The sequence below is a fragment of the Aulonocara sp. 'chitande type north' Nkhata Bay genome, linkage group LG12 (genome assembly GCF_057382095.1).
Source record: "Aulonocara sp. 'chitande type north' Nkhata Bay isolate Kocher_YH1m ecotype deep benthic linkage group LG12, A_spYH_male_GT1.1, whole genome shotgun sequence".
Lineage (NCBI taxonomy): Eukaryota > Metazoa > Chordata > Actinopteri > Cichliformes > Cichlidae > Aulonocara > Aulonocara sp. 'chitande type north' Nkhata Bay.
The window spans coordinates 23917638-23945533 of NC_141355.1; the positions used below are offsets into that span (position 1 = coordinate 23917638).

The 27896-nt window shown below is 41.3% G+C and overlaps 3 protein-coding genes across 9 annotated transcripts in view; all 3 read right to left on the bottom strand.

Annotated features, from left to right (window-relative positions):
* Positions 1 to 586, bottom strand: part of pdlim5a (PDZ and LIM domain 5a) — a 63904-nt gene extending 63318 nt beyond the window's left edge. For 2 of the 6 annotated variants that reach the window (XM_086314519.1, XM_086314518.1), the window contains exon 1: positions 218 to 571. The gene's annotated coding sequence lies outside the window, so the exon portion shown is untranslated. Of the gene's footprint in view, positions 1 to 217 lie in introns of all 6 variants that reach the window. The other 4 variants (XM_086314514.1, XM_086314515.1, XM_086314516.1 and 1 more) reach the window with 4 other exon arrangements.
* Positions 587 to 6531: 5945 nt separating this feature from the next.
* Positions 6532 to 16393, bottom strand: opn4xb (opsin 4xb). 2 transcript variants are annotated; one of them, XM_086314521.1, is made up of 9 exons: positions 15515 to 16393; positions 13684 to 13814; positions 13367 to 13570; positions 13063 to 13234; positions 11974 to 12135; positions 10979 to 11086; positions 10664 to 10835; positions 10288 to 10431; positions 6532 to 10120 (listed from the first exon to the last, which is right to left on the bottom strand). In XM_086314521.1, the coding sequence occupies exons 1-9, from the start codon at positions 15679 to 15681 to the stop codon at positions 9713 to 9715; spliced, it is 1668 nt and encodes a 555-aa protein (XP_086170647.1). In that variant the 5' UTR covers positions 15682 to 16393; the 3' UTR covers positions 6532 to 9712. The 2 variants fall into 2 exon arrangements, with proteins under 2 accessions (XP_086170647.1, XP_086170646.1); XM_086314520.1 differs by having other exon boundaries at positions 6533 to 10120; positions 13684 to 13817.
* A 2639-nt stretch (positions 16394 to 19032) lies between these two features.
* On the bottom strand, positions 19033 to 27408 carry LOC147317508 (putative defense protein Hdd11). Its single transcript, XM_086314522.1, has 5 exons — positions 27136 to 27408; positions 26544 to 26656; positions 26044 to 26153; positions 19833 to 19897; positions 19033 to 19745 (listed from the first exon to the last, which is right to left on the bottom strand). The coding sequence occupies exons 1-5, from the start codon at positions 27326 to 27328 to the stop codon at positions 19636 to 19638; spliced, it is 591 nt and encodes a 196-aa protein (XP_086170648.1). The 5' UTR covers positions 27329 to 27408; the 3' UTR covers positions 19033 to 19635.
* Between the last annotated feature and the right edge of the window lie 488 nt (positions 27409 to 27896).

Consider the following 27896-nt stretch of genomic DNA (forward strand, 5'->3'; position numbering starts at 1 on the left):
AAACAAATAAGACATCAAACATTTTACAATCAAAAAAGAGTTAAATGCTTCACTGAATGTTATTTTAAACCACCATACACTGGAGAATGCCGCAGTTGTTCAGTAGCTTAAAATATGTAAATTACCCTTCAGGAAACACTACCAGAAGACCTTCACACACCTAAATGTTAGTAATAGCATATTTCCTGCTGAAATTAAATGAAGGTAAATGCTGTACCTCTTTAATGGAAATTCCAGAAAGGAAAATAATTCCTTCACGGGCAGGTGGACTGTGCAATTCCTAGTTTCCCCTGAAATATCCCCTTCCCAGCAAACACACTGTGTGTGTGAGAGAGGTACAGAGGGATGTGATGCTCTTATATACTAGTTAATGACAGATGGGAGGGGAAAGGTGGAGGAGGGGAAAGAGGGAGGCGAGAGGGAGAACGGGTATAGGTTAGGATGAGAGGGAAGAGGGAGGAGAAAGAGGAGGGGAAATCACCCATGGGTGGAGTGAGACGAACACAGAAGAGGGGTGAACGAGTGGAGATAACATGAAGGGTGAGATTGGGGTATGGAAGGAGACAACAGAAGAAAAAAAATCAGGTGGCGGGGGATGTCGGGGGGGCAACAAGAGGGGAGAAGAAGGGAGCAAAGTGGAGGATTAAGGAAAAGACAGTGGGAGCATTGCGCACACAGAGAAAATGATCAGGGGAGGAAGAAGAGGCACAGGAGAGGGGACAGTTTATCTTTCATCCAGATATTTTGGGAACATGGACTCAGTCCTGCAGGCAGCTTCGTTTAAGGTGGAACCAGTGTAACCATATCATGACTAGGGAATTCATTCCAAAGGCATCAATGCAAAGGTCGCTCAGGGGTCATTTAATAATGGCGACTGTATAAGGTCAAGATTGCCTTAAGTCAGTGTGTGATGGTTGTTTAACAACTGCAACACTGTTGTTTCATTAGAAACAATCTAAGAGAAGTAGATATTCATCCATGGCTTTAAATCTGTAAATCTACTGTGTTTTCTGTGACTTGCATCAACTTCCCCCGCTCTAATAATTAGGCAAACAAGCTTTACCAAACTGAGCACTAAATTACATAATCTATACTATAATCTCAGCACATTTTGGAAAATAGTTATAAATATTTTTCTTTTATACTTAAGGGATAGAACTCCTAAGTGCAGCACACTCATTCCCACTTATTTATTTATCAGTACCTCCATTATTTATGTCCAGAGAGCAGCAATTCGTCTCATTCTGAGCTGGCTTTTGTCCGTGCCCCCTTATTTTACCCCAGACAGATCAATATTGACTTTATATTTATACTGACATAGTAGTGGCTCAATTAAATACTCATCCCATTCCTTTCTTGGCCTTGACCAAATACACAGTCAGCACATCTTGCCAAGTCATAACTCTGGTTGTGGCAGTGGTAGATACAGCAACCATAGGCCACAATCAAAAAATGACTTCTCAAAAATCAACAAACATCAAAGCAGAGGAGGGAAGCTGAAGTGTGAGAAAAAGTCTTAAGTCTGTTGGATATAAAATGGGCATGGAAAAGTGTAGGCGTAAAGGGTCTAAAAGACTGAAAAAGAAAAGAGTGTAGATATCTCAGATGAAAAGACCAAAGGATGGAGTAAACAGGCTAACATTTCACATATAGTATGCCGTTAAACACATACGACGCACTCGCACATAAAAACAAGATGCTTTTCATTATCCTGCTAATAAACATTCCCACATTGACAGCGCATACCTCTACAGTACAGCTAGGAAACAAAAGAGCAGCTTTTCCTGGGAGGACCAAAGATGGAAGAGTCATTAACTTTGTTTCCACTGCTGAGCTGAAGCTTCTTGATAGGGTTAGACCTATCCTAAGTTTTACAGTAAATCTAAAGGCACTGTGTTTACTTTAGGCTTTATGGCTGATCAGGCATTATGTGAAAACAATAATATAATAGCATCCTTATGAGTAAGATGATCAGATAATCAGGAAGTCCTTGTTTGCCTTCTATAAAGTTTTCCCAGACCTAAAGTAGTGCAAACTGCCAAATAGCCAGTGTTATATCCTAAAACAATCAGCCACAGAAACACTAACAAACACATTTTGTTTTTTTCCTTCTATCAACATATTTAACATGAAAGTTCATTCATGAAGGAAAAGGCTAGAGATTTTTTGCCCACAGATGAAGGCATGGTGTGTTTTGGGCATTAAAGTAGGCAACAAATCAGCGCCGTGACAGATTGATTATGACTGCAAGCTAAGCATCAACCACAACAATGAGCAACAACCAGTGTCTTCATGCAAGGCTCAAAACCATTTGTGCAGGAGCTTTTTAAAATCTCTTTATGGCTTGACTGTGGACTGCTTCCTGTAAGGTAATAGTATTCAGCAGGCTTACAGCCACTATAGGAACTAATGCTTAAGAATTACTGTACTGCTCATTTTACTAGTTTTAATCTACTTTTTAAAGAAATCTGTTTTCTCATTAAAAACCCTCAGATCACGTATGCACTTTACAGCATGACAACACAAAAGTGTGTTTTAGGGTAGCCATTTTAATCTCTTTACTACCAAATAAAGAAATATAAATGAAAAAATCAGTTTATCTCACTGGCTTTGTACCACTGTCCCATTCTCATGTAACAGGACGACTGGTATTGAGTCCCAGGGAGATATGCTTTCTAAAATCTAGACCCATCGGTCTAACTCACTGTTTAAAGACATAAGATCAATTGCTTATGCTGTCAAAAACTGTAACACAGAGAACAAAGGGGATTTGTGAGCTAGAGAATAATAATATTAAACACTAACAATGGTGAGTGGTCTAAAGCACGAAACCTCAGACACCCTGCCAGTCTTTTGTTCTGTCAAATGGTCTATTCCAGTCTCCATATGCTCACCTCTCCACATGCTTAATGATCACAGCTTAGCAGCCTGCAGTCAAACACACATGCTCACACCGAGACAAGCTCCACCCTTTAATGCTATCATAATCTGCCCTTCTAAATAACATTTAATGCATCATCCATGTGAATAAAAGAGGGACACCAACCCCATAGTCTGCCAGCTGCTGCCCACACCCACCCACCCACCCACACACACATGCACACAACCCCAAGGGACACAACATACATAAAATCTCTATTGTGTGTAAACCTAATGATTCTCATCCAAACTGGGGTCAGCAGAGGTCTGAATACCATTAATTATAAATTAGTTTGAAGCTCTTTTTTGTCAAATATACAACACCCAGATTTACAGTGAACACACTATAAAAACTCTATATACTGAACTGCAATACTATTCTATAAAAATGGGTGAACTGAAAAAATACACAAATAACACTCTTGTGGCAGCTTTGTTTAGAGTAATTTTTTATTTTTTTTTTCGTTCACTTTTATATTTCTGAGGGCACTTGTAGCTCGAAATCCAGGAAGGAACGGTTACACTGATTACTCCATATGCAGATTTTTCACTCAGAGGTGTGTGCATGATGACACTATTGACATTTTTTCTAATATGAACAGTATTTGTCTCTCAACAATCTAATCACTCTGACCCTTCCAGACTGCTATAAGCCTAACTAATCCCCTCAACCCATTTCTGTACTGTCATGCACAGTTAGGGTTAGAGTTGCATTTTGTATAAAAAAAACAGAGAAGTAGAGAGCAGCCTGAACTCTTATGAGCTTATTGTGAAAAGCCTGTATCATCGGTCTAAAGCGAGTCACTGTTTAGAACTGATTACATTCACAGTGGAAAATATTCCTCCCTTCTGACCAGACAGACAGAAATAGACAAACAAACGCACTGGGATTCAGAAAGCTCAGCCAAAATGATTGTCCACCCGAGGAAAGATAAACTGAGAGGAATCAGGCATGAACACACAGGTCCACGCACACACTTTCCCTCTCTCGCTCTCTCAGACCACAAATGTGCACGCAGAACTCCTTAATGCCTGGGTCAAGTCTGGGTCAATAAAAGAGAGGCATTTAAAAGCCAAGTGTAATGTTGCCTCAGGGACACCAATACACCAATTTCAAACAGACCACGCACCACTTAAGATTTTTGGGATCAGCTGCTCTTGATTACTCTGGCCACCTCCTGTTCTGAGGTAGAGTGATGGACACTACGATTTGTGCCGCATCACGCTCAGGCATACATTTCCATTTTTGCACATGAATCAAACATAATGGCCAGTTTCATATGACGTTTAATGAGGACGTTTATGCGCCTCTGAAAATAAACCTTCAGCTTTCCTTCAAGCTGATGATACCCTCACAGCTGGTAAGACTGTCAGCTGAACCAAATCAAGTAGGGTTTTTTTTCTTTTCTTCAAATACTGTTCTAAATAAAAACAGCTTACCTTTACAGAAATAAGTTTCTTTAAACTGGAAAAACATATGGGAACATCTCAGAAAATAAAGAAAGAATAATACAACTTTTAAGCAATACTATTTCCACATTTGTAATTGAAATTAGCTTTAAAGTATAATTAATGTCTGCCAACACATATTTTTTTAATAATTTCCTCTTATTTAGACATATCAGATACTTCATGGCAGTATTTACAATAAGCACAAAGAAATACGAAAGGTCATCACAGCTTGAACCATTGCAGTATCTCCTCTAATATGTGTGAATTGTAATAGAGAAATACTTGAGCATGATATTTCCATCCCACGGTGTCAAAGGTTTTGTGATTTGACAGCTCGTCAGTCTTTCATGATGGAGTTGTCTTGTTCAGACAGCCTTCATGATATCATGACCTCAATGTCATGACACAGGTCTTGGTGGATAAAATGAATTATGGATGAGTGATGCGCTTTCTACCACATTTAGGCAGCTATGCATCCATAACTCCAGAAGCACACACAAGACCCAGAAATGCACATACACACACATACACACACACACACACACACACACGCACGCATGCACTGCATATTTGGTGCACTGAGTAGACTTTCCAGTGCTTTACTTCCTTCCTCTCTAGTAGACAGCAGCTGTTCTGTGTTGACTGCAGTGAAAGAGGGAAGAAATAAACACAGGATACAAAGAAAAAGAAGCAAAGGAGGGCAGATAAGGTTACACGGAGATGGCAAAAGCTGAAGAACTTAAAGCCACACTATCGTTTAAATGAATCAAAACCCGTATTTAATATTCAGGATGTAGTTGTTTGTAACTTTGCAATGATCCCTCAGACTTTTACACTATGGAAGTGAAGACATTTGTGGAAAATGAAGACATATTTGGCTGGCCCAGACTTTAGGTAATTCCTGCCAAGGGTTAAGATTGGTTAAGGTTGGGATGTGCTTTCTGTTAGAGCAGACCTTCACAATAAGAGAAGTAAATATTAGTCTGTGCAGCTTTAGGCTTGCCATCCCTGCCCATATATCTGTGACCAGAGGCAGAGCTTTAGAAGGAGCAAGGAGCAGGGTCTCTAGGGAAGATCAAAGCATCTGCTCCATTCAGCACACACCAAAGCACCACCAAACATCAATACTGCATCCCCCCTCCCCTAGCCAGCATACACATACTACACCTTCCTCCTTATGTTTCTTGCAATCATGCCCGGGATTCACTTTCTGGTATTCTTAGGACAGCACAAATTAAACAGCTATAGTGTGCCATTTTAAAAATACATCACATAAGCAAATTACCACAACACCATGGAGACAGAAAAACAGTGCGTGGCCACCTCATCTCATGTCCTGAAACGTGACACAACTGAAAATATGTTATTTTCAGTTGTGTCATATTTTCCTCAATATGTGTCCAGCAAATAAGAACAACAAAACTTAGGATTCAATAAAACTAAATAGGCCTCATATACAAAGATAAATAAATAAATACCATCAGCACAAAAGGCATTCACAGTTTACTAAACAGGTGTTCATGGCTCACCCTGTGGCTGGAAAGTCTTTCGCCCCTGCTGGAAGTCTGTGCTCCGTCCAGTGTGCTGCTGCAGGCCAGTTTTCCGTGTGTTTGACATCTCATTGTGTGAGGTAGGTCCCAATGGAGCGACGTCATGACGCAGTCAGCCGGACAGTTGGTTCAGGAGGCGTGAAATTCATGCCTCCTAATTGCAAAGCTCGTTTTCACACGCACACATGCTTTTACTCGGTCACACTTGTTCACTTATTTAAGAAGCAACTAGCAAGACTGTGTTAAGCTCCGTTTTAATAGAAACTTTAGACACATGAAGATAAATTGATTATTGTGGTAAATTAATCATTCATTACCTTAATTATGTGAACCACAATGAGGGGTAAAAAAAAAAAAACCTGCCAGTTCGTACTCGTTCGTACTCGCGTGCAACCACACTCTGTCAGTGACTTGGGTTTGTGGTAGAGGCTAAAGGAAGTGCGCATCCACACTCCTAAAGGTATGACATAAACCAGAGACCACTTGTGCTTGTTAACCAGTTATATTGTCGCTGTCTTCTCGCACTGTACGCGCTTACGTTTTTTTTCCATGATGATGTCATCTTTCTGTGTGTCTTTCTCTGAAATATGAACACAGTCACACACAGGCCGAGACACACCTGTCAGCAGGTATGATGATAAAACACATTTACAGTCACACAGTTTGACTGGGTCCTTCCCTACAATTAAATCTCTTGGAAACAGTATCAGTATGTAGGATGGCATGGTAACAGGCTAATCAAACTCAGGTGTCCTACCCTTTGGGATGACAGGTATACTTGAAGCAGTTAACACATTTTATTTGTGACTGAGTTAATAACAAGTCTTGCATTTGTTTTATGCTTCTTTCTAAGGATGTGGAAAAATGAAAACTCCGAACCAAAAGCCAACATAGATTATTTGTCTGCTTCCCTCCGGTGGTTGTGTGCTGTCATTACACATAATTCATGTAACAGAAACATTGTTTTTTTGTACTGATGAACACTCAGCAAAATATGAACACACTATGTACAGTACTGTTTGTTGAGTGATCCACCCTCCATTTCTTTATATTCTGCTTCCAAGGAGCCAGACTTTTCCATATTTTATGTGATCTTAAGTAATAGTCCTCTTACAATTCTGAAGGCTTTTAAAATTTCTCCTAGCTCCTTTTGCATTCATTGTCAGGAATCCATTTTTAAGGAAATAAAAGGTCAATAAAAGGCTGAAGTATGCCTAACTGTAACAGATCCATTTATTCTATTACACTCTGTCTTAAAACCTCCACAACAATCAGGATATTTTATTTAGTTTTCCACTGTACACATTCACAGGTCAGTGTGCAAGCTGTAGACTCTGTGTAATCATTACATGTTGTGTCAGTAAGAGCCCAGTATACCCTGGTTGGGTTACATACAACAGACGGTGAAGTGTTTTGTCACAAAAAAGCAGTTTAAGTAGAGGTTCAACACAGGTTTAATAACTTTATCTACGTGATTTGGTGAATCCAAACACTTTACGAACCGTAAAAGTGCCATAACACTCCCTACCACGACTCTCTTTAACTGTTCACAAATAATAAGACAATAAATACAAATTTTGCAGATGTTATTACAGTAGCACAAAATTAATAGAAAGTGGTAAATAAAATAGCTGAGTTGAGGCATGAAACACACATTATATTATAGTGTTAATAGTTCAAAATACATATTCAACATTATTGTGGGTAAATAAAAAAAGAAGACGTAATGCTAAAAAGTAAACAAACGCTACTCATTAGAGGGTGTGGTGATGATGCTTTGTTTGCATGATTTCATTTAATTTTGTGTGATTTTTGTCACCACTGGCATAAAAACTGGCACAAAAATTCAAGTGTATTTTAACACATACAATACATTTTGTGGTTCCAAACCAGGCTGAAAAAATACTTTCTTCTTAAAAGCTCAAGGGCATTAAGAGTGCGGTGGATGGGGATCGCTTTCTGTTGTTAGCTGTCAAACTAATATGATAGGAAGTGACACACAGACACATGGAAAAGAATCTCTGAAAATTCAGAGATGTTAGGAATGGTCAGCCTGAGTGTCTGTGTCAGATATAACTCTCAATGCTTAATGAATGCTTAATAACAGTGTAGTTAACAACATGTACAATACTTCCCTTCATGTCATCTGGCACTTTCATTTGTTTCAAATCATTTTTAAAGGTAGAACTGTACATATTAGCAGAGCAGAAATAAATTCTGCATTTATTATTATGGTGTAATGTAAAAAAGAAAAAAAAAACCACAATAACACAATAACACAAGTGACCTTCAGTGAGATATTGGTGCAGGTGTTTATCTGCGTTTTTCTGCTTGTCCAGATGAGAGCTGCAGCACAAACGTCAGTGTACATTCAGGCTCAACATCAGAACATTTTTTTTACCTTCCTACCGCCACACACTCCTTCTCTAATGAAATGTTAAACTCTGTGGACTTTATAGGCAAACTAAAAGAGATTAAAGTGTTTCATTGATTCAAGTGTTTCTTTCTTGTGTTTCTTTCTTCCTGTCAGACACTGGCAATCAATGATAGTTTATTTGCCATTAAACCTGCTGAAGAAGAAGAAACTTGTCCTTCAAAGGTGTCTTAAAGGGCTGTCATTGAAAGTAGTTTATGATTTGGATGATCGTCAATATTAGTTTTCTGCCTACTAATTCAGGTGTTTTGACTAACACTAAGCTTAGACCAGCTGTTACAGATAATCATCATCACCAGATGCATCAGCTTAAATATATACTCTTTTTATATTGATTCAAATATAAGTGCTTCTCCAGCATGTCCTCATTTTTTTCAAAACAGTTCTATAATTACAAAACCAAAAGATGCACAAGCATCAAATGGCAAAATATACATAAAGCAGCCGTCATATACTTACGTCACATAAATCATGTACTCTCTCTGAGAAATGACGTGTGCCTAAATACTGTATTTAAACATGTATAGAAATATTGCGCCGACAAAATGTTAAAAATGTCATTGTTGTATGAGACACATTTGACCCAGTTTCAGTATTTGAATAATAAAAATGACCTCATTTCACTCTGTTCCAGTGAAAAAGCTCAAGCGGTCCATATGACCTAACGGATTAGTGTTACAACACAAGATGTTGTGCTGTTAAATTCTTTGTGGTAATAAAAGCCAAAAAGAAAACCTACTAAAAACGACTTATTTTGTTCATGTGTGCTGCTTTTCCAAAGCGGACATATAATCAGTGCTCTTGATTTGCTGCCTTGTTGGTTTACATTTTTACACATATTGCCTCGTCCTGAGGAAAGAGGAGGAGGGAACTATTCCTAACGCTTCTCTTCAGTGGCCAGAAGAGAATCAATGATGTTGGCGTAAAGAATGAATTCTGTTTCAGTTCAAAAGTTTGCATCACAGCTGCATGGACCTTTGCTTCAATAGATAAACTTAAATTCAGCCTGTCAAGCTTTAGCCCCAAGCTCTTGAAAATATGTAGTTGCACTTGTCATTTTTGAAAAATCTAATAAAAGCTTGCTGCCCCTTAGGGGTCCTTTGTCCGTGCCAAACTCTGACGAACACTGCACACTGCATACCAGAATCAGCTTATTGTTTCATTTGCCATACAAGTTTTCCTTGTAGAGTCAATTAGTCAATAGAGGGGAGTAGAGGGGCACGCATACATGTAAGAGCTGAATAACTTCTTATGTCTATAGCCAATATGAATGTTGGCCTGTAGCAAAAAGTTTGATGTATATTTTTTTTATTAATCCGGAAACATCCAGTGGAAGTGTAATCAGTAGTCCAGTTGGTCAAGAAAGTAGTTCAAGTGCCTCAAAAACTTCTGATGAAAAGTTTAGGGTGACAAAAACATTGTTCTCCATTGACTCAATGCTGTCTTCTAAGGAGACACTGTCTTGGTTAATGAGGCTGCTTTCAGTGGTGGGACTGATGACGATGATGCGAGGAACACCCTGGGGTGATCTGGGGCCTGTGGGTGGCATTTTTCCAAAATTCAGGCAATCAAAAGAATCGCTCTTGTGGCTGTTCATCCTATCGCAGATTCTTCCTTTCTCGCCACAGGCATCTGAAATCGCACTGGTCAGACTGTGGCTGCGCCTCCTGGTAAGAACTAGGAGGGGGAGAGCGGCGATGGTCAGAGAACTGGAAACCAGCTCGTGATCACAGGCCCTTGATGGTTCACTCATGACAGACGGATGCTGGGAGTGTCAAAAAGTAAACACATACATGAGAAAATCACCTTCAGATCATGGATGTGTGATGTTTTACTACATGCGGGCAAGTAGTGTAAATCGTAGATGAATAAAAGATAACATTGTGAGTTTTCAGATTCACACTTTCACATTTTTCTGCAGTGTTTCCTCACCTTCTCTGCTGTGTGGGTTTTGGTTGTCTTCCGGTCTAACTGTTTTTTACAGGACCTCTTACAGGACTGACTGCGTGATGATATGCTTCTGAAGGAATCGCCTGACCTCCTGCCCAGAGGCTCCATCTCCACATCCCTCAATAACTGCAAGCAAAAAATAATAATAATTAAACTGAGGAAGTTTAGTAGATGCCAAACATTATTCAAAGCTAATATTAGTGCAATTTCCACCTGCATCTTGCTAAGATTATTAATACTTCAAATTTATTAGAATTCATTTTAGATAAGCAGAGAGAGAGATTCAACATAAGAGAAATCTTGTTTGTTCGGGCATTTTAAACAACAGCCAGATAAAATCTACTCTAACCTAACTTACCACGTCAGAGAGGTTGGAGGAGGCAGTAATAAAGTGGGTCCTTGATGCTGACGACTGTCTGCTGATGATTGAGTCTCTGAAAGAGGACTCGCTGATGGAGGATGAGATGCATTCTTTTCGAGGAGTGGGAGACAGAAACCACAGGCAGGGAAATTTCTCTACCAGTGCCATCCTGTACAGTGCAGAACAATGCACTCATTTAGACTCCAGCTTGCTACATGTTGGTAGCATTTCTTCCAAAATAATACATTGGCACTGCACAACACAAGGGGCTTATATGAAACTTTAAAATGAAATTACCGAATCATTATTTACCTGTATTTGTTGTGTATGATAGCATAGATGATAGGATTGTAGATAGTGGAGGCTTTTGCTATTATTGCAGGGACTGTCTTGGAGTATGGCGACAAGATGTTGGCATGGCTGGTTCAGACAAAACAGCAGCGTTTTAAAAAGATGGTTTCGTTTGTTGCATGACATCACAGAATCAGAAATGACTGCTGCAAAGATCCAGTTTCTCTTTCGTGTTTTGTAACATAATTAAGGGACATATTTGGTTAGAGATTAACGAACATGTGCCAGCTGCTAAAGAGGGTCGCTTAAGTCCATCTGATCATCTTTGCTTGCGCGCGTGCATGTGTGTGTGCACAAGTGTGACTACCTTTCCACTGAATGAGCAGAATGTGATTTCAAAGTTACATAACTAATTGTATGTCCCAGGGTAGACATGTGGTTTACTGAATGTTGTGATAAGCACAGGGCATATGAGCAACTTCACCGTCTGTTGTATGTAACCCAACCAGGAAATACTGGCCTCTTATTGACACAACATTATGTAATGATAAAAATCCAACCACAGAATATAATGAGGCAAACATCATTGAATTATACTGAAGCTTTGTTTGTGATTGCTTATGTGAAGAAATGCCTGAACGTTATATATGGAGAAGATTAATAATTCAGAATAATATTTGCCCAGTTATTAAAATCTTGTGCTTAAAACTGCTCCCATATAGCACACCACCACTGCGTCTCTAGTGAAGTGTTACTTGTTCCCGTTCACCATGTTGTAGATAAGTACATCTGATAGTGAGAGCAGTGAATGTGCCCAATATCATTTTCTCACCAACCATTTTTTACATTATGATGAAGGCCATAACAAAAACAGGCAGTTGTAAACCTGACTTTTTCTGATTTTTCTGACAGGTATGCTTTCAAATGAACAATCTACAAATGCATGAATCTGTTATGTACATTACCAAGGGATAAAAGTACACAATCATCAATATTAACAGATAAAATAATCTTACCCAGACCAAGAAATTAGTGTGACGCAGGCATATGGAGACCAGGAGAGGACGTAGACCACAATTACGACAAAGGCAATTTTTGCCATTTTCCACTCGCTCCTAATAGATTTCTGCTGGATGAGAGTGGATTTTCTCACCTGAGTCCCCAAACGTTCTAGTTCCCTGTAAATAGAGCAGGATGGACAGCGTGGTAAATATATTCATACTATATAGTTCTTCTTTTTAACTTTACATGGCTACTGCTCCATGCTCAATATTATTGCAGAAGATCTTTTAGGAATATCTGCACTGAGGAAAAGACTACAGTATCACATAAATAACCTCAGTTTTCTTTGGGGATGTAACTCTCTCTTTAAGTATTACTACAGTCATCTGAAAGTGCTATTGTTACCACAAATTATAAGTAATAAGCATTTTTTTTAAAACCTTCTGATTAATTTCTGAACACAAAATACCTATTTTCTACATTTGTGTTGATAGTGTCTTTAAAAAAATTGCCCACTCAATACACATGCCTTTCTCCCTGAAGCATGAAGTTCACTGCACCTGCTGCTTAGATGGAAATAGCCCTTGGTCATTCCAGGTCAATAACACAAGCAATTGTTATGTTTAAAAACACAATGGATGCCTCTTTTGAACTAAAAGGAGGTAGATAATGAGGTAAAACATGTGTTTTGAATCCAAATTAACTGTCCTCCAACACTACAGTGTGTAAGACTGAGGTTATCTTGAAGTATTTCCACATTTTATTGAAAACACGGTTGTATCTTATCATAAATTCCTTTTCTGAGTATCTTTCCAGCTTAGGTGGAGGAGCAGTGCACTATATGCTTTAGGAATAGGCTTGTGCATTTACAAACACAAGATATAATAATAAGATACAAAATACTAAGTGTATCAGGAGCACACGCAACATCAGAATTCACTAAAGAACTCATAAGAACATAATAATTAAACTAAAAGAAGTAAGTAGTTCATGCACAGTTAGTCCCTGCATTGTTTTTTCTCTGCAAGACTGGATGTTGCACAGAATCTAATATTATAAATATACAAGCACGCAGCATATTAAACACACAAGATCTGTAATACCTCCCAGTTTTCCTTATAGACAGAAACATTAGAAGATAGCAGTAAAGGATGATTCCCAGTGGGATAAAGAAGACAAAACAGCACAGCATCATTGTGTAGCTCCTACTGGCTGTCGTGTACGTAACATAATCCCACGTACAAGATGTCATGAGGCCCTCTGGGATATAGGAGCCTAGAAGTGAAAATAAAATATGTCAAAATCACAGAAAGCAGTAGTTTTCAGTAATCATAATAAAATAGTTAAACACTAGTCTGGACTTGTGTTTACTAGAAGTAAAAAGACATGCAGTTTGAGGAGACTCACTCCAGCCAACTAGAGGCGCTAGACTCCATGCCAAAGAGTAAAGCCAGACCACGAGAATGGCAAGAGTGGTTCTTCTTTTCGATCTCCAGTGGATGGCCCTCAGAGGCTTGGTGATAACTAGATAGCGTTCAATCGAGATGGCCAGCAGGTTTATCATTGAGGAAATGCCAAACAGGGCACCACAGAATGCATACATCTTACATCCTGCAAGAAACAGCACATCGACAACCTGAATGTAAAAATTTGTAAACAAAAATATGACTTTAACACACACACACACACTTCACTTTGTATCAGAACACAAAGGAGACAATTACCCATCTCTCCAAATACCCATTCCTTGTAGAGGCAGTTGATGAAGAAGATGGGGGACTGCGTAAAAGCCATGAGGAAGTCGCTGACTGCCAAGTTCATGATTAAGTAGTTTGGCAAGTTACGAAGTTTCTTGCTGCTGCAAAGCACACAAACATACAGAATGTATGGAAAATCGTATGTTATACAGCACAGTGGCATTAAAAATGACAACATTAATCATTCTGAGGCTTTCTCGCAGTGATCAGAAAGCTAAAATAAAGTCCTCAAATACAGCAGTCATCTTTGAGACTGTTTAATGTGTTTTGATTAGTATAATCCCTCAGATGACTAAAATGACAATAATTTTGTAATTTCATCGTCTAATTATTATACATATATACTCATTTTTGAAAAACACTGTTTGAGTCATACTTAAAATTAAATCAATGCAGATTCTTTTGGTTCAAATGGTATTTGAATCCAATTTCTGCAACTGCAAGTCCACATTTTAACTGGTTAAATTCTCTTTCAAAGGTCAACTTAGAAGAGGTGCAGGATGAGGATCTCACCAAACCATAGGAAATTCATTATCCTGAATTATTTTTGTTTATTTATTTATATTTTTGGCAGGTCCAAAACACTGAAAACATTTGCCTACTCCACATGTATTTCCTTTGCATGTAAAGCTCAATATAATATAATTAAATAATTTTACGGTTTAATGGTCAATATTGATCAGAGACAAGCTCTTTGTTAAACTATTCGACCATGTGTGAACTGGTATACTTGTATTCAAGCTTGATTACCCAGGATATTGACCTGCTGTCTTCTTCCGTCACAGCTTTTTGTTCCTGTTTATCCTGAATTTAACTTTTTTCCTGCAGTTTTAATGAAACGTATTCCACCCAATTTGTTTGAGTCGATGCCTTTGCAAACAATACTGTATTATTGAAGAATATTGAACGTGTGCGTGAATATTATAAAGCATTTCCCCAAAAATCAGCATATTGATTGCGATTTCATTCAAGCTCTAGGTGTGTGTTTGTGTGTGTGGGTGTGCGAGTTGTGTGTTTCCTGGAACCCATAACATCATGCGCATTTCTGATTCACTAAACGCAAATTATGAGAGCAACACAATGGAAAATCCATCTAATCTGTCTGTGATGATGGACAGAGGAGTATGAAAGCTTGTGACAATCCCCAGAACAGCAGCACCACTCACACACACTGACCCAGTTTTTGAGTACCATTTAACTTAAATGGTACTCTGAATTACACAACACATAACACATTCTTCCATCCTTGACTTCTAAAAGAAAGTTTACAGTTGTGATGTTACGAGACTGATCCATCAGTGGCATGCAACCTTAACAGGTGTCATTTACTTTTGACTTGTTGCATTACATGGCAGTAAATGGTATTACATAGCAGTGTGGATTTCATGGTTGACTTGAACTCCATGGTACATTGGATTCTAATTTCAATGCCATGTATATTTATGCAACCATTAATCTATTTTCAGGTATTTGTGCACGCAGCATTTAATTATTGATTTTTCAAAAAACATTTTTTAATTTGATGCTACTTAGCTAAGATTACCTTCTGGACACTGTGATGCAAAGATTACTTTTACTTGTAATCACTAACTTGTTTGATGCACTGTCAAAACCCCTTAACCTTTATTGTTTTGCTTCATAAGTACAGATAAAGAAACAAAGAGTATAGTATAATAGAGTTCATACGAGAGATCATCACATCTTGCACACTGTAAAAGCTCAGATTATCTACAAAAAAAGGGATATGCACAATTATTAAAAACAAAAATCTAAATAAACAAGCCAGTTTTATACCTACCTGTAGAAGGCAAACATAACCAGAGAGTTTCCAGTGATGCCCAGTGCCCCAATGATGAAGACAAATGAAGCCACAATGTAGTGAACATGATCAGGCACGTCCACCTTGTTGAAGAAGCTTCTCTGGCTGTGTGCTTTCTCTGGCTCCATGCTCTCAGTGGACCACATGGTTCAAACACCTCATCAGAACTGTCAGTCTGGCGGGCTGGGCTACATCTACTAGTTTGTAACTAACTTGACTTTGCTCATGCTGAACATCCATAGTTGTAGCATGTGCACAAAATGAAACACCGGAGAAGTATACAGAGGTTTGATTAATTTTAACTTTGCTGCATGTTTTCAACACCTCCCATTGTATACGAAGCACTAAATCAGAGGAAGTAGGTGATCCCCACTTTGTGAAATGCTGAATCTAACTAAGTGCATATGATTCGTTTAGGAGAGAAAGCTGGAAGAGCTGCACAGTATGATACAGTTACACTACCAATCTGGAAAGATTTACAAAAAAATATCTGCAATAAAATATAAAGCACTGAAAATATAACACCTCCTCTTCTACTTCTTTGTCCAGTGGTATATGATGCAAGGTGTCCATATCCTTTCAGATGTTGTCTCCAAATGTACTTTCTGTTATTTACTGCAGGTCTGCTTCAAAATTGTGTCTTTCACCTGTTGTATCCAAGTATTTCCTGTTGTTGTAGCAAGCTGCCGATATTCTTGTTAAATCCCACAGTTGTTTTGCTTTCAGTGTTAGCCTGCAGCGTCTTCAGCCTTCGCACCAGCTGTCCACCAAGATCTGAATCAGTAGCCTGTCTCTCATTATCTTGTGAACTAGTGACTTCTAACCTCTCATCTCTCTCTAAATGTGCCTCTCCCTCACTGTCCCATGGAGCTTTGTGTTGCTCTCTCAACCTTTCCCTTGTCATACTCTCTCTCTCTCTCTCTCTCTCTCTCTCTGCTCTTTCTCACATGCCCTACCCGTCCTGAATGTAATATGGCCCAGCCCTGAGCGCTATCCCTTTAACCACCAGCTTCTTACATAACAAACATATCGAATACTTGCACCAAAAGCCATTTGAGCTCGGAAATGCATCGGACATTGCAAACTAGATGAGAGCACAGTGCATGTAACATTTCACAACCATTGATTCCAGCTAGTACTGCAAGTCATTAGAAACCATTACTATGCAGAATAGTCTATCCGTATTTAAATGCATGCGAGTAGTCACGCAAGCTCAATACTGACGTGCGTGTGTTTATCCAAATGATGCATGCTCTGCAGTGACCTCGTTGTGTGATTTTACAGAGTCTGGCATGCACAGGCTCTGTAGGATCACTCACAGAATTAAACTAATCTCCCTTGACCAATGAGCACAACATGAAGGCTATTGAAGACAAAATCACAGACCTTCAAATATTTATACCTCCAGTTAAGCTCTACAGGTTACTAATTTGAAGAAATGTTGGCAATTCATTCCAGTCATTAAACAAGGCACACTGCTACTGCTCAGTTATTGCGTATCACTGAGAAAGACTGCAGATTGTCAGCGAGAAAGTCTTAACTTCACATGGTGTTCAGTTCATCAGATCAGTTTGATGGAGCAAATAGGGACTGTGCATTCTTGAGTGCCAGAAGTACACAGGTATGAAGAGACCATCAGATGGTTATTGCTTTTTATGGTGCTGAACGTACTGCTAAAAGAAGAGGAAGGGCAAAGAGGGAGGTGAAGAATGTAGAGCTTAGACAGAGATGTCAACTAAGCCCTTACGGCAAGGGGTAGTCTTAATCTGCACTCTGTGCATGCATGTGGATCAGTGTTTGATCTGCATACAATAGGAACTTATATGTGTGTGTCTGTTGTTGTTGCGCATGCCCATGTGCCTGCATTCGTATCTGGCTATATAGGCATCTATATGTATTTGTGAATACATATACTGCATGCCATGACCTAAACATGGCAGAGGTTATCAGCACGTACCGTTGTCTGCCCTCTTGACTCCACTGCTATAACATAATTGTTTGCACATCAACACAATACGGACACGCAGTTTAAAATATCTCTTACTACTACTACAATTTACTATTACTTTAGATTTACATATATTTTGTATATACTGGGTTTTGGGATTTCTGACCCCAAATAATCTGTAAACAAATACAAATAGAGACAAAATACTGGATTTTAACTGTAGATGAATAAACCTGCATACCAAACCTGCAATAAAACTGCACGTTGTGCTATTTTGAAAAGCGAAAAACTTGTTAAAAAATAAAGAAATGCTGTACAAGATACTGTACAATAAAAAGAGTAAATAGATATTTAATTAGTGGAGTGGTCTGTTAAATACACATTGAGGAGAACAAGAGAGAGAGTGAGTGAGAGAGAGAGAGAGTGAGTGAGAGAGAGAGAGAGAGAGAGAGAGAGAGAGAGAGATTCAGAACAACTATTTCAGGGCAGTTTTGGAAGATGATCTTCATAATGGCTGCTGTATATGGAGAATCTCTGTTTCAAAATACCATTTGGACAAATGACCTTGTCGTGATTGAATAATGATCAGTGGTGTGGACTATTTAGAGTGTGATCTGGACAATGGAAGACTATTGAACCAGCTGGTAGCACTGGTGCTTAATTCCTAAGCTTGTATCTCCTGTTAAAGATATAGCCGGTTTTTGGCTCAGAGGGGAAGAGACTAATTATTATTGAGTTGTGCTGACGCTCTGATCACGGCTCCAGCCTCAGGCACATGAGTCAGCTGGAGTTCAATACTTCACGACATAAAGGCAAATAGGTTATGGTAGAGAGTAAAAAAGAAAAAAGCATCAGGAACAGGGTAACCATCAGGTCTATTACTCTGTCCCAGTTTTCCTGCTTAAAACATGGATACTGGGAGCTTTGACCTATTACATGATTACATACTTTTTTCTTATCTATTTATTAATTTATGTTTTTGCTGCTGGTTTCTACATCTGAATATTAAGGATTTTTCTTCTCTACAAAGACAACTCATTTAAATGCTAATTATGTTCTAAACATAAACACAGTGCTAAACATTGTTTTTTAAATATGCATGTGATTAATCAACAGCAATATTAGAATTGTAAATGCTGATAGTGAGATGTGTGCTTCCATAGATATTATATTCAAACAGTAAATGTTATTTAACATTTAACATTTATTCACCCCAACACAGGACTGGTTCAAGTACACAAATAGGAATCAATGATATCATATAAGGCTTGACATGTGAGCCGTGTGTAATGCATGTCTTAAGCCCCTTTAGTGTGCTAGCTAGCTGCTGCAGTACTGGAAATCTAAGTTATAGATCAAACCATGTGAAAAAAGCAGGTCATAACAAGCTCTTCAATGAGTGGAATGAATTTCGATCAATAACAAACCACAACAGCTGAACTCTATGCCGCTCTCTCTCTCACTCTCTCTAACACTCTGTCTTTTCCTCTTTTCATCACTCTGCTTGTATTTTTTTTCTTGCAATAAAAATAACACAACACACTTTAATGTAGCATTTTATTATCTGTAATGGGTGGTTCGGTAAATATGCATACATGCAATTAGGATACACAAGATATGGGAAGAGAATCAAAGTCTAGTGACAGAAAACAAAAGCAATGACAGAGTGAGCAACAAACATATATATATATATATAGACGTGTTCGTTGAGTACAATGAGGGAATAGGCGTGAATTATACTTGCTTTAAAATTCCTTATTCAATAATAAAGTATTAATAGAAGAGGGACTGACTCAGTACAGTCATATCTTGGCATATTCATACCTTAGTCTTGAAACCCTTTAATGCATTTTTGGAGGGGTGACTTTTCTTTTATAGATTTATATTAAATGTGACAGAACACACCGAATAAAAGCTGGGAACGAGATGAAACAAGGCATTTGCAATGAAGGTATATCTATCATTTATGTCTATGACAGATAAGCCCTGTAGATATAGGTCAGTTGATATATGATCAAGCGTGGGGGCTGCATTAATATATATGAGCTACATAGCTAAAGAAAAATTCACTGAGATGTGATATGTAGCTATAGGACTGCAAAATGCTTTATTATATACATATAACAAGAAGACTGCAGTACATATTTTATATTCATGCCAGTATGTTTAAAATCAGAAAACATATCACTAAGGGAAGCAGAGGTTTGCCTTCAGCCATTCCAGCGCTGGCACCTACTGCCAGATCAAGACCGCCTGTTTTTCCTGAGAAGCAGAAGACCGATAAGGAACGAGTATCACAAACATTTGTCTCTTTGCATTTATTTTGATTTGTCACCAGGCTGTACCTACCTCTGGTCAGATCCATGGACCTTATGTTAACCCAGAAGACTGTGCGTTGCTGAGCTACGGTGGCCCTGCAAAACCACAGAAGTAACACTGCAGTTGGTTTATTTCAAAAGCTTCAGTTTCTAAAGACAAACCAATACTGAACAGCCTAATATATATATATAAAACACCCAGCACGCCCCTGCGGGCGGTTTATCCTTCAAGCTCGGGTCCTCTACCAGAGGCCTGGGAGCTTGAGGGTCCTGCGCAGTATCTTAGCTGTTCCCAGGACTGCGCTCTTCTGGACAGAGATCTCCGATGTTGTTCCCGGGATCTGCTGGAGCCACTCGCCTATCTTGGGAGTCACCGCACCTAGTGCTCCGATTACCACGGGGACCACCGTTACCTTCACCCTCCACATCCTCTCGAGCTCTTCTCTGAGCCCTTGGTATTTCTCCAGCTTCTCGTGTTCCTTCTTCCTGATATTGCTGTCATTCGGAACCGCTACATCGATCACTACGGCCGTCTTCTTCTGTTTGTCTACCACCACTATGTCCGGTTGGTTAGCCACCACCATTTTGTCCGTCTGTATCTGGAAGTCCCACAGGATCTTAGCTCGGTCATTCTCCACCACCCTTGGGGGCATCTCCCATTTTGACCTCGGGACTTCCAGGTTATACTCGGCACAGATGTTCCTGTACACTATGCCGGCCACTTGGTTATGGCGTTCCATGTATGCCTTGCCTGCTAGCATCTTGCACCCTGCTGTTATGTGCTGGATTGTCTCTGGGGCATCTTTACACAGCCTGCACCTGGGGTCTTGCCTGGTGTGATAGACCCCAGCCTCTATGGATCTTGTGCTCAGAGCTTGTTCTTGTGCTGCCATGATTAGTGCCTCTGTGCTGTCTTTCAGTCCAGCTTTGTCCAGCCACTGGTAGGATTTCTGGATATCAGCCACCTCCTCTATCTGCCGGTGGTACATACCGTGCAGGGGCCTGTCCTTCCATGCTGGTTCCTCGTCTCCCTCCTCTTTCTTGGGTTTCTGCTGCCTGAGGTATTCACTGAGCACTCGGTCAGTTGGGGCCATCTTCCCAATGTATTCTTGGATGTTCGTTGTCTCATCCTGGACTGTGGTGCTGACACTCACCAGTCCCCGGCCCCCTTCCTTCCGCTTAGCGTACAGCCTCAGGGTGCTGGACTTGGGGTGAAACCCTCCATGCATGGTAAGGAGCTTTCTTGTCTTTATGTCAGTGGCTTCTATCTCCTCCTTTGGCCAGCCTATTACCCCAGCAGGGTACCTGATCACGGGCAGGGCGTACGTGTTGATGGCCCGGATCTTGTTCTTACCATTCAGCTGACTCCTCAGGACTTGCCTGACCCTCTGCAGGTACTTGGTGGTTGCAGCTTTTCTAGCGGCCTCTTCATGGTTCCCATTCGCCTGCGGGATCCCCAAGTACTTGTAACTGTCCTCTATGTCTGCAATGTTGCCTTCTGGTAGTTCAATCCCCTCAGTTCTGACTACCTTCCCTCTCTTTGTTACCATCCGACTACACTTCTCCAGTCCGAACGACATTCCAATGTCATTGCTGTATAGCCTGGTAGTGTGGATCAGTGAATCGATGTCTCGTTCACTCTTGGCATACAGCTTGATGTCATCCATGTACAGGAGGTGGCTGACAACTGCTCCGTTCCGTAGTCGGTATCCGTAGCCAGTCTTGTTAATGATCTCACTGAGGGGGTTCAGGCCTATGCAGAACAGCAGTGGGGACAGAGCATCTCCTTGGTAGATCCCGCACTTGATGGTGACTTGTGCTATGGGCTTGGAGTTGGCCTCTAGTGTTGTACGCCACATCCCCATTGAGTTCCTGATGAAGGCTCTTAGGGTCCCATTGATCTTGTACAATTCTAGGCATTCCAGTATCCAGCTGTGGGGCATTGAGTCATAGGCCTTCTTGTAATCAATCCAGGCAGTGCACAGGTTGGTCAGTCTGGTCTTGCAGTCTCGGCTGATTGTTCTGTCTACCAGTAGCTGGTGTTTTGCGCCTCTGGTATTCTTGCCAATTCCTTTCTGTGTCCCGCTCATGTATTGACCCATGTGCCTGTTCATCTTAGCCGATATGATGCCTGACAGGAGCTTCCATGTAGTACTGAGGCAGGTTATTGGTCGGTAGTTGGAGGGGACCGGTCCCTTCTTGGGGTCCTTGGGGATCAGGACCGTCCGGCCTTCAGTTAGCCATTCCGGGTGTCTCTCGTTAACTAGCAGCTGGTTCATTTGTGCTGCCAGACGCTCGTGGAGTGCAGTTAGCTTCTTCAGCCAGTAGGCGTGAACCATGTCGGGCCCTGGTGCTGTCCAACTCTTCATACTGGAGACCCTTTCTTGGATATCTGCCACTGTGATGGTTACTGGACCCTGTTCAGGGAGATCGCTGTGGTCTGCCCTCAGATCCTCTAGCCACTGAGCATTGCCGTTATGGGTTGCATCCTTCTCCCATATGCTCTTCCAGTATTGCTCCGTCCTGATCCCCAAGGACCCCAAGAAGGGACCGGTCCCCTCCAACTACCGACCAATAACCTGCCTCAGTACTACATGGAAGCTCCTGTCAGGCATCATATCGGCTAAGATGAACAGGCACATGGGTCAATACATGAGCGGGACACAGAAAGGAATTGGCAAGAATACCAGAGGCGCAAAACACCAGCTACTGGTAGACAGAACAATCAGCCGAGACTGCAAGACCAGACTGACCAACCTGTGCACTGCCTGGATTGATTACAAGAAGGCCTATGACTCAATGCCCCACAGCTGGATACTGGAATGCCTAGAATTGTACAAGATCAATGGGACCCTAAGAGCCTTCATCAGGAACTCAATGGGGATGTGGCGTACAACACTAGAGGCCAACTCCAAGCCCATAGCACAAGTCACCATCAAGTGCGGGATCTACCAAGGAGATGCTCTGTCCCCACTGCTGTTCTGCATAGGCCTGAACCCCCTCAGTGAGATCATTAACAAGACTGGCTACGGATACCGACTACAGAACGGAGCAGTTGTCAGCCACCTCCTGTACATGGATGACATCAAGCTGTATGCCAAGAGTGAACGAGACATCGATTCACTGATCCACACTACCAGGCTATACAGCAATGACATTGGAATGTCGTTCGGACTGGAGAAGTGTAGTCGGATGGTAACAAAGAGAGGGAAGGTAGTCAGAACTGAGGGGATTGAACTACCAGAAGGCAACATTGCAGACATAGAGGACAGTTACAAGTACTTGGGGATCCCACAGGCGAATGGGAACCATGAAGAGGCCGCTAGAAAAGCTGCAACCACCAAGTACCTGCAGAGGGTCAGGCAAGTCCTGAGGAGTCAGCTGAATGGTAAGAACAAGATCCGGGCCATCAACACGTACGCCCTGCCCGTGATCAGGTACCCTGCTGGGGTAATAGGCTGGCCAAAGGAGGAGATAGAAGCCACTGACATAAAGACAAGAAAGCTCCTTACCATGCATGGAGGGTTTCACCCCAAATCCAGCACCCTGAGGCTGTACGCTAAGCGGAAGGAAGGGGGCCGGGGACTGGTGAGTGTCAGCACCACAGTCCAGGATGAGACAACGAACATCCAAGAATACATTAGGAAGATGGCCCCAACTGACCGAGTGCTCAGTGAATACCTCAGGCAGCAGAAACCCAAGAAAGAGGAGGGAGACGAGGAACCATCATGGAAGGACAGGCCCCTGCACGGTATGTACCACCGGCAGATAGAGGAGGTGGCTGATATCCAGAAATCCTACCAGTGGCTGGACAAAGCTGGACTGAAAGACAGCACAGAGGCACTAATCATGGCAGCACAAGAACAAGCTCTGAGCACAAGATCCATAGAGGCTGGGGTCTATCACACCAGGCAAGACCCCAGGTGCAGGCTGTGTAAAGATGCCCCAGAGACAATCCAGCACATAACAGCAGGGTGCAAGATGCTAGCAGGCAAGGCATACATGGAACGCCATAACCAAGTGGCCGGCATAGTGTACAGGAACATCTGTGCCGAGTATAACCTAGAAGTCCCGAGGTCAAAATGGGAGATGCCCCCAAGGGTGGTGGAGAATGACCGAGCTAAGATCCTGTGGGACTTCCAGATACAGACGGACAAAATGGTGGTGGCTAACCAACCGGACATAGTGGTGGTAGACAAACAGAAGAAGACGGCCGTAGTGATCGATGTAGCGGTTCCGAATGACAGCAATATCAGGAAGAAGGAACACGAGAAGCTGGAGAAATACCAAGGGCTCAGAGAAGAGCTCGAGAGGATGTGGAGGGTGAAGGTAACGGTGGTCCCCGTGGTAATCGGAGCACTAGGTGCGGTGACTCCCAAGCTAGGCGAGTGGCTCCAGCAGATCCCGGGAACAACATCGGAGATCTCTGTCCAGAAGAGCGCAGTCCTGGGAACAGCTAAGATACTGCGCAGGACCCTCAAGCTCCCAGGCCTCTGGTAGAGGACCCGAGCTTGAAGGATAAACCGCCCGCAGGGGCGTGCTGGGTGTTTTTTTATATATATATATATATATATGTGTGTGTGTGTGTGTCAGTAATTTGCACCAGAGGTACACTTCAACTGTGAGAGACAGAATGTGAAAAAAAAATCCATGAATCCACATGGTAGGATTTGTAAAGAATTTATTCGTAAATCAGGGTGGAAAATAAGTATTTGGTCAATAACAAAAATACAACTCAATACTTTGTAACATAACCTTTGTTGGCAATAACAGAGGTCAAACGTTTACTATAGGTCTTTACCAGGTTTGCACACACAGTAGCTGGTATTTTGGCCCATTCCTCCATGCAGATCTTCTCGAGAGCAGTGATGTTTTGGGGCTGTCGCCGAGCAACACGGACTTTCAACTCCCGCCACAGATTTTCTATGGGGTTGAGGTCTGGAGACTGGCTAGGCCACTCCAGGACTTTCAAATGCTTCTTACGGAGCCACTCCTTTGTTGCCCGGGCGGTGTGTTTTGGATCATTGTCATGTTGGAAGACCCAGCCTCGTTTCATCTTCAAAGTTCTCACTGATGGAAGGAGGTTTTGGCTCAAAATCTCACGATACATGGCCCCATTCATTCTGTCCTTAACACGGATCAGTCGTCCTGTCCCCTTGGCAGAAAAACAGCCCCATAGCATGATGTTTCCACCCCCATGCTTCACAGTAGGTATGGTGTTCTTGGGATGCAACTCAGTATTCTTCTTCCTCCAAACACGACCAGTTGAGTTTATACCAAAAAGTTCTACTTTGGTTTCATCTGACCACATGACATTCTCCCAATCCTCTGCTGTATCATCCATGTGCTCTCTGGCAAACTTCAGATGGGCCTGGACATGCACTGGCTTCAGCAGCGGAACACGTCTGGCACTGCGGGATTTGATTCCCTGCCGTTGTAGTGTGTTACTGATGGTGACCTTTGTTACTTTGGTCCCAGCTCTCTGCAGGTCATTCACCAGGTCCCCCCGTGTGGTTCTGGGATCTTTGCTCACCGTTCTCATGATCATTTTGACCCCACGGGATGAGATCTTGCGTGGAGCCCCAGATCGAGGGAGATTATCAGTGGTCTTGCATGTCTTCCATTTTCTGATGATTGCTCCCACAGTTGATTTTTTCACACCAAGCTGCTTGCCTATTGTAGATTCACTCTTCCCAGTCTGGTGCAGGTCTACAATACTTTTCCTGGCGTCCTTCGAAAGCTCTTTGGTCTTGGCCATGGCGGAGTTTGGAGTCTGACTGTTTGAGGCTGTGGACAGGTGTCTTTTATACAGATGATGAGTTCAAACAGGTGCCATTCATACAGGTAACGAGTGGGGGACAGAAAAGCTTCTTACAGAAGACGTTACAGGTCTGTGAGAGCCAGAGATTTTCCTTGTTTGAGGTGACCAAATACTTATTTTCCACCCTAATTTACGAATAAATTCTTTACAAATCCTACCATGTGGATTCATGGATTTTTTTTTCACATTCTGTCTCTCACAGTTGAAGTGTACCTCTGGTGCAAATTACTGACCTCTGTCATCATTTTAAGTGGGGGAACTTGCACAATCGGTGGCTGACTAAATACTTTTTTGCCCCACTGTATATATATATATATATATATAAATATATATATATATATATATATATATATATATATATATATATATATAGCACAATTTGGATCTACACAGAAAACCTAACAAAGTATATTTGTCTTACATGAAGTAGACAGGACCTTCACAGTTAGGCGGTATCCAGCTGTACACAGTGCTGTTGCCCTTGAGATTGGTGTTGGAGTGAGTGACAGCACCTCGAGGATTATGCGCGCACTGTGAACAATAATCGGAAATTGCTGTTAATTCTACTCTGCTGATTTATATCCATATATTCTCTTCTAATCAAATGCAGTGTTATGTCCCCAGTCACCAGTCTATCATGGGGCGAGCAGAAAAGGAGAAACAGACAACCATTCATGCTCACAATCCCATTCAATCCAATCCAGTCATCCCACAGTCCAATGTTTTTGGACTATGGGAGGACCCACACAGGCATGGGGAGAAACTCCACAGAGAAAGGCCCCAGTTGGCCAGTAGATTCAAACCTAGAACCTATCCACTGTTTCTTGGGAACAATCTTATTTATTGTACTTTTGGCATCTTTAACAACATTATGACCATTTGCAGCTCAGGTTTCAACATAGGCTTAACTGAAAAATGCACCTGAAGGAATTTAGTGTCTGGAGGAGGGCGCTTCCACGTCCCCACAGCGTTGAGGCCTCCACCTATTCGAGCTTCCAGAAGCACTCCTCTGTATTTTGGTCCAACGATGGTCACTGCAGTTAGCACAACAAAGACCTCAGTGTTTATATATATAAAATAAACAGTAGTTTATCATTTCAAATGTAATATTTAGATCAATAATGGATAATGGATAAACTCTTTATATATGTATATATAAAAAAAAAAAACATCCAGCACGCCCCTGCGGGCGGTTTATCCTTCAAGCTCGGGTCCTCTACCAGAGGCCTGGGAGCTTGAGGGTCCTGCGCAGTATCTTAGCTGTTCCCAGGACTGCACTCTTCTGGACAGAGATCTCCGATGTTATTCCCGGGATGTGCTGGAGCCACTCGCCTAGCTTGGGCGTCACCGCACCTAGTGCTCCGATTACCACGGGGACCACCGTTACCTTCACCTTCCACATCCTCTCGAGCTCTTCTCTGAGCCCTTGGTATTTCTCCAGCTTCTCGTGTTGCTTCAGACTTATACAAAAAAAAAGTATGTTCATCTGTAGAAGAAGTGAAGAGCATCTTACCTGTAATGGGCTTCCCTGGCTGAAACACCCTGGCATTGGTGAGAATAGTGTAGGGTGCTGGTGAAGGCTGAGGCAGCACCCCAGAGTGACGAGGTAACATATCCTCACAGGCACCGGAGGGAGCACCGTTGGGATAGCCGTTAATAAAACAGAACATCTGGAGTATGAGCAACCCAGGCCAAAGGAGCTCCATCAGGCTGAATGAGGAGCAATCACTGTGCAAGCAAAACTATGAAGCAAGCGGTGTGTGATTATACCCTGGAAGGAGTCAGGGGATGGAGTCAGAAATACTCCCGCTGAGTCACGCAACCGAAAAAATTACATTTTCTGCAGCTATTACTTACTTAATCATGCTCTCTCTCACAAAGCTCACATGATTTCTTGAAAAGATCTTGCGATATTTCTGCAATTAAAGGCAGAAAAAATTTTCTGCTCTCAAATACACAAAACTTTTGAGTGCTTTTTTCTCTCTTTTTATCTCTGTCATTTTTATTTTTATATATATATATATATATATATATATATATATATAATTGAAATAATCATAAAGTTTGGTGGTTTATAAATAACAGTGGCACACTACTGCGCTGGTTAGTACTTAATACTTATGACAGTAGGAGAAGAGTGAAAGAGGCAAACAAGAGCATGTATGTTGATACTCTGCAGTTAGAAACCTCGTCCTACTTAGGAAACATGCCCCATACTTATTTATTTTTTTGAGGTGAGCGATTCAGAAGAAAACGGGCTAAAAGTCAAAAAAC